At 41.6% G+C, this 12,292-nt stretch overlaps 1 protein-coding gene across 5 annotated transcripts in view; it reads left to right on the forward strand.

The window, feature by feature from the left end:
- Nucleotides 1–12,292, forward strand: part of PPP1R12B (protein phosphatase 1 regulatory subunit 12B) — a 602,395-nt gene that overhangs the window by 100,935 nt on the left and 489,168 nt on the right. For all 5 annotated transcript variants that reach the window (XR_007774748.1, XR_007774749.1, XM_050956104.1 and 2 more), the window contains one exon: nt 475–516. Coding sequence is in view for 3 of the 5 variants with exons in the window: in XM_050956104.1 (XP_050812061.1) it covers nt 475–516 (42 nt within the window). In the remaining 2 variants the exon portion in view is untranslated. The remainder of the gene's footprint in view (nt 1–474; nt 517–12,292) is intronic.

A 12,292-nucleotide genomic window follows, 5' to 3' on the forward strand; every position in this document is an offset into this window, starting at 1 on the left:
TGACCTTGTTGAGGTGGGAGAAAAGGGAATTTGTTCTACCACATTCAAAGTGAATTTGCTTCTGGTTTTGAATAGGATGGCTGCATCCTGTTAGCTTACTGCATAGGCCTGAAAGATCCCAGGAAGAAAAGCTCTGTGTAAGCTTAAAAGCTTGCGTCTCTCACCAACAGAAGCTGGTCCAGTAAACGATATTACCTCACCCACCCTGTCCTTTAAAGTTTATCAAATGGGAGGTAATTGGAGAAGCTCTGAGATAAGCACCATCTCCTGCCTTGGAGAATCTGCCTTTGATTACTGAGACTTAAAGTTCCTTTGTACAGTCCCTTTCTCAAAAGCTTTTCGGTTACCTAGATATCAGGAATCAGCATCTTTCTCTTGAAAAGCCTAGTCACTTAATACCAGGAAATCCAGACCTTGCTGCTATAGAAGTTATTACCTTTACGTGGCTACATTCATTTTCTTCTTTCTCTCTAGGATGACGAGGTTGATGGGAATGATGAAGTGAAGGAGTCTCGGGTAAGTGAGGATTCAGTGATGTACACTGCCTTAACTACCTTGCTGTCATCTACATTTTGATGGCAGCAGGACTGCTTTGAATTCACTTGTATTTGTTAGGAAAAGCGTGTCTGTCTGAACAGCACATTGCTTCCAGGCCTGGTATTCACTCTAGTTCTGTGAAGCAAATAGCTGCTGATCTTTCTTTGGGAAGCTATGGCGCACATTCACCTTGAATCTGCCGTTCTGTGTGGTCTGTGTAGTCGGATTGTAAAGGAAACCTGAAGGGTTGTAATAGTGGCTGTGAGATAAAGGCTTTGCTGGGGGTCTAATCTACTGTATCAAAAGGCTGACTCCAGAATTTGGGAAGTGTGGCTATCATGGGTCACAAGGGAAACAGAGATCTCTTAACTCAGAATGTGGCTCAGTAAAGTAAGAGGGATTCATTCTAACTTAGAAAACAAGTATATTTGTACGTCCTATGCATGCATCCTTGTCTTGTTCTGGGTTTCTGGCTTTCTATTCTTCTATCCCCTACAACTGGAGCAGTCTTGCTATTCTCCAAATCCCTCTTCCTTTCTTTCATCTATAATGGCTAAACCCTCCATTGCCTAAACAGTCTAGTATCTTGCCTTGTTTTTGGTCTTGTCTGTCTTGGGCTGAGACACGTTTGGGGCCGGGAACATGTCTTAGTCTGTTGAACAGTGTTTGTTCTGAAACCATCAGTGCATCATTTGTTAGACCAGGAGAAAAATAACAGCTGTTCAAGGCTCCGTAAGTACCTCACTGGCAGTTGACATTAGATGCCAACATGAGCATATGATTTTGTTGTTTAAAAAGAACCCAATTTCATTCAGTCCAAATGGCTTTCACATATTTTAGCTAAAGAGATCATTTTGCAGCATGGCGGTTGGTGGCACTGTTTTAATCCACTGTTGAGGGATCCATATTCCATTCTGTGGTGTTACAAATTAAGTTTTCTTTGTCACGGACGCTTGTCTTTTCCTTAAAAACACCCCACTTTGACTCAGCCTGGAACAAGTGAATCTGATAGGGACTGAGACTGGTAGGCAAGTGGGATGACTGCACAGTATGTGCTTATCTTACAATTGCATAAAGTTGCTCATGACAGCCTTCCCATGTAGAGCACTAAAAACATGGTACTCAAGATGTTCTTCCCAGACTCTGTATTGTAGACAGAGCAGTAGCACCATAATTCCCGTGATTAGAATCTGCTTTCAATTGCCTAAAGGTTGCCAAACTTTAATCATTTGAGCTGAAATGTTCCATGCCAGGGGTCCGCCTGAAGCTTAAACAGAAACTTTTCTGGGCAGGGCAGTTTCAGCCAAAACTGTTTAGTCAGTTCAGAGAACGACAGAAGTGGAAAAATGCATTGGAAGGGGGGGCGGGGTGTTGTACTCACACACTGTCATCCTTTTCTCTGGGAAGCTCTCTGGAAACAGGAACTTGAAATTTGGCAGGCTGGTGGCCTTTGAGCTAGCTGTTCCTGTGAAAAGCTGGCCAAGTTATAAACCTTCGAAAAACCTCAGTTATTACATGCTGACTAGAGACTTCTTAGAGTTTAGCTGTTAAAATCTCCCCAAAAGCTGCTCACAATGAGCATGGTCCAACCCCTCACAGCTCCTGCATGTGACCAGACCGCTCATGACTATCCCAACAGAGTATAGACCAGCTTAGGGTTGTGGGAACTATACTTGTCTTTCTATGTAATTGCTGCTCTGGGCCGGGTTGTGACCGGGCATCAGAACTGAGAGCAGACAACTGGACCAGGGGGAAGAGAGAGAGTAGAATGAGACAAGGAGCCTAGTGAAACTGACTTGGTGGGGAGAAAGAGACTGAGACAGGGAGGAGCCAGTTGGGGGATGGGAGGTGAATGGGAAACCAATCTCATGAGGTGCTGAGGGGATGACTGAAAGCCTGGGTGGAATGGAGCGGCAGATCAGACTAGGACTGGGATGAGAAGCCTGAGGAGTGGAGACTTGGACTGGGTAGGCAAGGGGAATGGGACTGGACTGAGGAGCCGGGGTGGGGAAGACGCAGGACCTTGACAGGTTAGAGGGGACAAGGCTGAAGGGGTCAAGCTTGAAAAGGCAGGCAGAAGAGTCTGGTTCCGCTAAATGACACACCCTTCAGAGCCTGGAATGGGCTCCAATATTCCTGAGTCCCACCCATTCCTCTGCTGTTAGTAAATATCTGTGAAACCCATGGGTAAAGTGTCCCATCCTCGTCTAGCACTGATCCATAGATGGGATGGCAACCTACTACTGCTAGCAGTTATTCACTTAGCTCAAGTGGCTGAGGTCTGTGCAGTGGATCTAAAGGTTCTAACTGGAATTTCTATATTAGTTTGCTTTTTTAAAAAAGCCATTGAATTGTGCAAACTATGTTAAAAACCCGAGCATTCTCCTTGTGAAAATTGATCAGTCAAAAACTAGAAAATTCTAATGTTAAGGTTGTTTTACCTTAACCCCCTTGTGCATATGAATTGTGGTACGGTTGTTAGTTACGTGATCATAGTATTTTTTCCATAGGAGCTCTGCCTCTTCATCCCAATCTGATTTTCTTTGACTACCTTGACTTCCAAGTGTCTTCGCTTTTCAGGTCTCGTCCCAGTCTCCTAGTCCTGCCAGTCCCAGATCAGCTTCTGTAAGATGCTGCATTGACTGACAACTTTTTATAGGCATGTTGCTGTACTGGGAGAAATACTTGGCATAGTGAAGAAGAATGTAGTGTGGGGTTCCGCACTGCTGATTGTAGAGAAAAGTCCTTACTACTGGGTGTGTGTCAGAAAACCTGGAAGATCAACAAATATTTAGATTTGGATAATCTGGATGCAAAATTTAGATGAGGATTTTGTTTGGTTAAAAAAGATGGAAGAAAAATGTAAGTTAAAATAGCAAATTTTATATAATACAAGTAGAATAAAGGTTGTGATTCATAGAGAAATTATTTTCCTGCAGTTCTTTTCAGTGGAATTCTGTCTGGCAAAAAAAATGTGCCTTGCCCAGAAGTTCCAAAGATGGTCCAATGGGCATTTGAGCTTTCTGTAACGCTCAGCTCTGTGCCAAGTATTTCTCTCAGTACAGGAACATGCTGATAAACTTGTCTGACAACGCAGCATCTTAAAGAAATACTGTCGGTAAACCTGGCCTGTGTACAAATACAATGAAGCACCTCTGAGAATGCTTACTTGGTAAAGTTATAAACTTCCAGGACAATGAGAGGTGATGAAGAAAAGGCCTGTTTACATGAACTTCTGGTATCAGCCCAGAGAATACTTCACAACAACCTTGTTAATGGATTTGAACCTTTATCCAGAAGTAGTCATATGGCTACGGGTTTAGCACATCTGTTTGTATTGAATGTTATCCTGTTATTACTTACTAAAAGATGCTGAGTATTTGAAATTGCTGCTACAACCATCCAGCCAAACTCTGTTCCACAGTATTTACCTTTTTGAGTGCTGTGTGTCTTTAACGCAGTGTCATCAGATGAGGCTGTAGGAACTTGTGCTCCAACTTGTTTTTATTAAAAAGCGTTCAGGAAATTCAGCCTTCTACAGGATAAGCTAGAAATTCAGAGTGAAACCTGATGCATCTGAGAGAGAATCCTTTTATTAAACTGCAGCTACCATGTGGCAGTGTTACAGCTGCTGCAGAACCATAGCTTTATTTGGGGGGTGGGGGCAGGCTAATCAAACTCATTGCTTTAAAAAATACATATACATCTTTAAATCCAACTAGTTGGAAGCTTGTATTTCAGAGCACATGACCCTGGCTCCTTACAAAGGTGCTGTTTTTAATAGTATGATTGCATATTTGAATAGCCCTGCAAGGCCATCACTTAGAACCATGATGGAGTTTGTCCTTTCATCCTCCTCCCTTTCCCCGCTTCCAAAAATGAAACTCCTGCTGCTGCGCAGGAAGTTCCTAGCCTGCCCTTTTAGGTGAAGGGAGGGTCTGCCTGCATCTTGAGTTCTCCCCTTCCTAGGATCTGATTGCCTAATATGGTAAGGTATGTCCAAAGCACAGGCTGTTCTTTGTCCAGATGCAAGGGAAGTTGATTAGCAAGAGAGTGCCATAGGTGAATGCTTTAGTGACTGATCCAGAAGGAAAGCCTGCTTGTCTAGATTAGTGCAAAATGTTAATATGTACCATAACTTCCTGTCAGAGACCAGTTTGCTGCCCAGTTCTGAGAGGGGGGAATATTGACCATGTTGTATTCACTTTCTAGCACAGATGCAGTATGACATGGGCGGAAAGCCATCCTGGCCCATGTCCAAGGCAGTGTGGGAGGAACTTAGTATCACTTTAGATGAGTACAGTGAAATAAGGCACTTAATCATGCACAGAATAGGGATAGTTCTCAGAAACTTTGGCTCTGTGCAGCCCTGTTGCAAACAAAAAAGCTACAGTTGATTGTTTCAGGGAAAGTGGTTCTGCGGTCTAAATGTGTGTAGTTAGCAACATGTATCTGAATAGAAGTTGAGGCTAAAAATGGCAGTAAACTAGTCTGCAACAGCATTCAACCTTGGAGCCCTTAATATGTTTAGGGATGGCTGCATTATGTTGGTATCATAGAATATCGGGGTTGGGAGGGACCTCAGGAGGTCATCTAGTCCAACCTCCTTCTCAAAGCAGGACAAATCCCCAGACAGATTTTTGCCCCAGATCCCTAAGTGGCCCCCTCAAGGATTGAACTCTCAACCCTGGGTTTAGCAGGCCAATGCTCAAACCACTGAGCTACCCCTCCACCCTGAGTATCTTGATGGGGCACTGTAGAAATAAATCTGTATTGTACAAATATTTTTAAAGCTTTACTCACCATCTGCACAGAATCTCTCATATGTTTTGTCCAGCCTTGTGACCGTCTGTTGCTTTTTCTTAAATCATAGGATTGTCCTGGATTCTCCAGAAATTAAAGATTAACCTTTCATTAAAGATTGTCATGTGATGAAGCCTCCAGGAATGTTGGCAAACCAACCAAAATTGGCAACCCTAAACATCACTGTTTTAGGAAGGAAGCCTGACTTCCTATTTATGGATCACCATGATACAGCATTTAAGTCGTCGGCCTATATGCTACAGTAAAAGTGAAGTGGCAGCTGGCTAATTCCTATTTAAGGCACCAGGCATTTGAGGACAAAAATGTTTTGTGAAAAGCTGAGTAATCCACACCCACAAATCTGTTCCATGTAAAATAAAATGCTATGGCCTCTTCAGACTGCTCCCCATAATCACCCAGGTCCTGACTATGGAAGGAGCAGGATGAAAAAATATGCTTGGTGAAGGCAAGCAAGCCAAAGCCATCTTAAATCTGGCTCTGTGTACAAAGAGAGGCCAAACCAACAAAAAATTCCAGTAATACTTTCTGGAGTTCACACTGACCTTCTTACAAGATTGTGGCTATGGATTTCTGTGTCTGGGTGGCTCCAAAGGCTACCCTTGTGCTTCAACTTCTTGGTTTAATGCTGTACCTTCAGACTTGGTCTAGTGTAAAACTACTAATTTGTGGAGGTTGCTTATAAGTTGTTTCTAGGATGGTCTTTGATGGGTTTGATGGCCCTTAAGTCATGACCTGGACCTGGACATTCGCTGCATTGCTTGTATTATCACTGGTTTATAGGCATATGATTTAACAATAACTTCATCCTAGATAATTGAAATAAATTCCTGTTACTTTAAGGATAAACAGAATGCTTACAAACTTAACCCTTCCAAACAAAAATTAACAGGCTGTTTGTTTATAGTGTCCAGTTATATCTCTTCTTAGCATGTTAACAACTTAACTTGGATATTAGGAAAAACTTTTTCACTAGGAGGGTGGTGAAGCACTGGAATGGGTTACCTAGGGAGGTGGTGGAATCTCCTTCCTTAGAGGTTTTTAAGGTCAGGCTTGACAAAGCCCTGTCTGGGGTGATTTAGTTGGGGATTGGTCCTGCTTTGAGCAGGGGGTTGGACTAGATGACCTCCTGAGGTCCCTTCCAACCCGGATATTCTATGATTCTTTTCATCTTTATCTGGTTGACTGTTTTGTGGGTTCCCTACCCCTTTTGTAACTTAACAATTTAGCATTTTAGTGCTTGCAGTAGCATGGAGCTGGGCCCATTTGCTCCAATAGAAGGTACTGACTTGACCTATCAAAATGAATGATTTTGCTTTGTAATAACTCAGGAAGGCACTAGTAAATATCTGAATGTTAATGTGAGTGTCATGATGAGATTTGTAAAAAGCGACAGAGTCCCGTGGCACCTTATAGACTAACAGACATATTGGAGCGTAAGCTTTCGTCTGACGAAGTGAGTATTCACCCATGAAAGCTTGTGCTCCAGTACGTCTGTTAGTCTATAAGGTGCCACAGGACGCTCTGTCACTTGTTACAGATACAGACTAACATGGCTATCACTCTGATACATGATAAGATTTGTGTAGCTATAAGGGTATATTTCTTGAAGACCATATGGGTTTTGTCCAAACAATGGAAGGAAATGGTTTCAGAAGACACTAGCTCGTACTTTTTTCCTTACTCAAAGCTTCCTCCATTTCCTTTATTCATTCCCCAAGAAGCAGACAAAATACTTGGAATAGTGGGGCAAAGCTCCTCTGTAGCTGTCACTCCTAGCTGCCTACAGGTGCCTCTAGAAATGATGCACGCTCATGTCTGAGTGGTGTGCAACTTGTGTATACAGAGAGCATAAGAAAATGGAGAGGCTGCATTGGTTTGTGGCTTACAAGTAGAAAAAAAAGAGAACCTAAAATTCATTTGGAAAAAAGAAGTCAGACTGACCAAAAAGCGTTCTACCTGTAAAGGAAGAATTGTGTGTTCTAAATGATTTCAATGTGTAGATGCTGCTTGTCACTTTGGGCCTTAGAAAGTCATTCCCCGTGTTCTGAAGCACTGGCTATATTTTTGCTTGATGACTAACTTCTGCAAGAGGCCTCATAATTGAAATGTCATCATTGGTTATACTCTGATAGACTTAGATTCCTCATTCTGGAGGTTAGCATTGCTTTGCGCTGGGTATTCTGTCTTTCCATTTTATAAAAAGTAAATTCCTTATTCTGTAAGGCTCTTTACTGGAAGAAGTTGTCATCCATTCTGGTCTCACCAGGCATTGGTAAGGGGAAGTTCATTTCTTAGTGCGTTTTACGTGCCCGTTACTATTTGTGCTAGTACACAGTGACATTTTGGTGTCCCTTGCACAAAATCTTGTCCACTGCTCCTAGTTTTAGCTATTTATTTACTAGGAGAACATAAAATCTTGATGAAAAATTGCACCAACTGTTGAAGAGAAGGTTTGCCCACTAAAAATTGGCTATCCTGACCTCCTTGATAGAAGACAGGAAATGTGATCATTTAAAGATCAAAATGGTAGCATTTGCAGAAAATCATATATTTTAAAGCATTTTTAAAGGAAGAGAGGACAGAAAAGACCCATTACATAACTTCATTTGTGGCATTAGGCCAAGTTTTCCAAAGCAACTGGTGACTTTGGGTGTCCAGCCTGAGATGCCTTAAAGGGACCCAAGTTTCAGTAAGTCTTTAATCTGAAAATCAGATCCCTTCTGAGGGGTCTCAAGATGGGCATCCAAAATCACTAGTCACTTTTGAAAGTCTTGGACATAGGTTTTGGCATGGTCTTGGAAACATAAAAATTCCAGGGAACTGAGAGTTTATGGCAAGAACTTGGATTGCAAAGCTCTGAATTATTTTGACAAAGGAATTGAAGCTACAGTTTTAGTAACCCCTCATTAAGAATATGGCTGCATCAGGAGCTCTTTAATGACCTGAAAATCAAAAAGGAATTCTACAAAAAGTGGAAACATGGACAGATCGCTAAGGATGAGTACAAAAGAATAGTACAAACATGTAGGGACAAAATCAGGCTAAGGCACAAAATGAGTTATACCTAGCAAGGGACATGAAAGGCAGTATGAGGTTCTATAAATACATGAAGACATGTTATATCAGCTTAATCTTCAGCAGGGCTGAATAGGTTGGATATTAGGAAAAACTTTAAGGATAGATAAGCTCTGGAACAGGCTTCCAAGGGAGGTTGTGAAATCCCCATCACTGTCGATTTTTAAAAACAGGTTAGACAAGTATCTGTCAGGGATGGTCTAGGTTTACTTGGTCCTGCCTCAGCACAGGGAGCTGGACTAGATGACCTCTCGAGTTCCCTTATAGCCCTGCGTGTCTATGGTTCTAGCATTAAACTAGTATACAATGTAAAGGGTTTATCTTTCTAGACAAAAATTGTTAGGAACTTTTACCAGTTTTATGATTTTAGTACCTTATTGCTGGTTATGAATTAATATCATTATAAAACTCCCATTAATATACTCTGGGGGAGGAAACCAATATTTAGGTCTCTCTCACCAGTTCTCCTAAAGCATTTTTAAAAGTGAAGGTTATAACCTATTGGTCTCCCTCAACATATGCCTCAAAAGTGGCAAAATGTGGAAGGATGGGTGTAGGGAGGGATTGTCTTCATAACGAGAAGTACACTGCTACCTCGATATAGCGCCACCCAATATAACACGAATTTGGATATAGCGCGGTAAAGCAGTGCTCCGGGGGGAGGGGGGACGGGGGGCTGCGCACTCCAGTGGATCAAAGCAAGTTCAATATAACACAGTTTCACCTATAACGGGGTAAGAGTTTTTGGCTCCCAAGGACAGCGTTATATCGAGGTAGAGGTGTAAATGGTAATTTATCTCTAGCACTGTTGCACAAAAGATAACGTGCAGGAGGAAGTGAAGTCAGTGTAGGCCCCGATCCTGCCATCTGCCCCAAGTGGGCACCCCGTCCTGAACAGAGTTCCTTTGAAATTAGTGGACCTCTGCCCTCATGCTGGAGCTGGAGAACCCTTCTATGTGGCCCAGGCTCTGAATTGTCACATTTCCTAAAGGAGGTGACAACCTAGCTTGGGTTCATTTCGGTGTGCCAGTTTATGTACTTGCAGTGCACTCAGAAATAGGTTAGAAACCATAATGAAGTGGAATTTTGTTGACTTAGTTATAAATGTTTCCAGTGCCATTAAAAAGGCAAGGTGGGTGAGCTAATATCTTGTCTCTGTAGTATCCTGGGACCGACACAGCTACAACTATTCTACATACTAAAAAAGCAGGCATATTTAAAGTATTTCAGATTGGTTCCATCCTTCATATTTCCCTGGTTATTTCTGTACAAATGAACAGGAAAGGTCATGGATGGCTGGGTTGGGTAGGAGGTGCATGGAATCTGGTGCATCCAGAGATGAATAGAATAAAACTTGTCTTAGGCATATTAATAGCTGTCTGAGGCTTTCATTATCTTTTTACATATTAAGCTCTCCTGTTCTGGAAAGTCCCCTTTGGTTTAAAAGTGCTACATTTGCCTCTGGTTATTGTTGTGTTACTTTGGCCTTAGGTACACGTTTCCCTGTATGGCCCTTCAGCAACATTCTGGAAACTTATGTTCCTCTTTCATTTATTTGACTTGTTACTGCTTCATGCATCTTTGGTATGAGAGCTATACTGAGGGCGAGGGAAACTAGAGTAACATTTCCTATAACATAATCATTGTTGAGCAGCTCTTAGTGCAAAATATTATACTCTGAAAAAATGCTATATCCAGTGGCAGACACGGGCTTGGAATTTTAAGTCACTTGCGTGAGCACTGTCCTGAATGGGAATTGTATATGGACCGTGTAAAGGAGCAGTGCTATTTTTGTCAGGCCATGTTCAAATTTTAAAGTTGCTGCTTCCCTTTTCTGAGTAAAATACAGAACTGACTCTGTGGTGTGAACCTGGATGTGGAAAGACAGGTTAAAAGGTTTGGTTTTTTTACTGTCTTTTTGGTGCCTGTGTGAAATCAGAATTTGATCTCAATCTAATTTCTAATGGGTCAGTAATCACACATGGCTCAGTTTCAGCTGAGATCCAAGATTCTAATGGGCATGAAAATCAAACCAATGCTAGAAGTGAACCCTCCTCTTGAGACTGAAGCACAGTGGGGATGATAGGAGGGAGTTCAGCACTGTCATTGCCTGTGCTTCTGAGCTTTATACCCAGAATTTAGAAGGGAATTAGAACTGCAGTCTTTAAGACCATCTATTTTAGGCAGAATAGGCATTGCTGTGCCAATCTTCATATAACAAGAGGAGTCTGTTTCCCAACATGAAGGCAGTTGTTGCTTTTGATTGCAGGCACCAAGGATGTTCTATTTTGCTGTAACTCCCTTTTGCTGTCTTTTCAGGTGTTTGTGAATCTGACACTGGAATTCTCCCTCCAGCTCTTCTTTAGTTCATGACACTAAATAAGTTGGAGAAATCCCTAGAATGGGGGAACAAATGTCCACTCTTCTAGCTGCTCTGTTCTAACATATTTTATGCTTGAATAATGAGTAGTTTGTGCACCTTGTCTTTTCTTTCTGTAGTAATCAGAGTAGTTTGTTTACGTTTAGAACAGGGGTCGGCAACTTTTCAGAAGCAGTGTGCCGAGTCTTCATTTATTCACTCTGATTTAAGGTTTCGCATGCCAGTAAAACATTTTAACGTTTTTAGATGGTCTCTTTCCATAAGTCTATAATATATAACTAAACTATTGTTGTATGTAAAGTAAATAAGGTTTTTAAAATGTTTATGAAGCTTCATTTAAAATTAAATTAAAATGCAGAGCTTCCTGGACTAGTGGCCAGGACCGGGCAGTGTGACTGCTATTGAAAATCAGCTTGCGTGCCGCTTTCGGCACCCGTGCCATAGGTTGCATACCCCTGGTTTAGAAGATAAATGTATTTAAACTTTTACAGGTGCTAAGACCAGTCACTTTCTTGCAGGTCATGTGGCTTTTTTATTGCTCTTTGCTGTGGCCTTTTTTCTGTATTTCTTAAAAACAAAGAACACAGAGACACATACACCACTTTGTCCAGAAACCTTGAACTTCATATGTGAAACAAGGAGCTAAGATGACTATACATGATGATGAGTTAGTTTTAGTGCTGATTGAAGTATGGCTATTGTTTTATGGTTCCCAGCCTTTGTACGAGCAGAAAACAAGTTATTGTGTTTCAGTTACATTGGAGTATGTAGGATGGGGCAAAGTGCGACTCCAGAGGTGTGTGTTGGAGTGAGAGTGAGTGAGAGAACTTGCTGTGACTTCGGGAAAGTGGGGGAAAACGGATCATTTCCTTCCTAGACTGCAAATCTGCAAGACATACGATAAAGTCAGCTCATGGGAACACCAGTTGGTACACTGCAAACGAAAGACTCTTCACTTGTACAGTTTGTTTTCCATTTATGGGAAACTGCTGCAGTGCCTTTACATGTTTACAACAGAGCCTAGTGCCAGCCCAAGAATTTTTTTGCTACAGTGCGTTCAACCCTCTATTGCTGGACATAACCTTGTTTGGTTCTAAATAAATGTTGTAAGACAGTGTTTGTATTGATGTTACCCATTGGAGTGCTACATTACATTTTTCTGGGATAATTACTTCTCTGGAACAGATTTTAAATGTACATTTTTCCCATATAGTAGAAACAAAAGTAAGTTATTGTTACTACTCTTAAAGGAGACTTTCCTGCATATCTTTTGAGAATTGAAGGCTAGCGATAATACAAGAAACATGCATCATCCCAAGAGAATGAATAAGTCATAAAGCTACCAATCTCAAAACGAGGTCACCCACTGAAATAGAGGATTATAATGCAATTCAGGCAGCATTTCTTTAAGGATGATGGGAATATGGGATAAACATTAGCATGTACAAGATTCAAACTTTTATTTGTATACAAGTC

Source organism: Gopherus flavomarginatus, chromosome 5 (genome assembly GCF_025201925.1).
Source record: "Gopherus flavomarginatus isolate rGopFla2 chromosome 5, rGopFla2.mat.asm, whole genome shotgun sequence".
Classification (NCBI taxonomy): domain Eukaryota; kingdom Metazoa; phylum Chordata; order Testudines; family Testudinidae; genus Gopherus; species Gopherus flavomarginatus.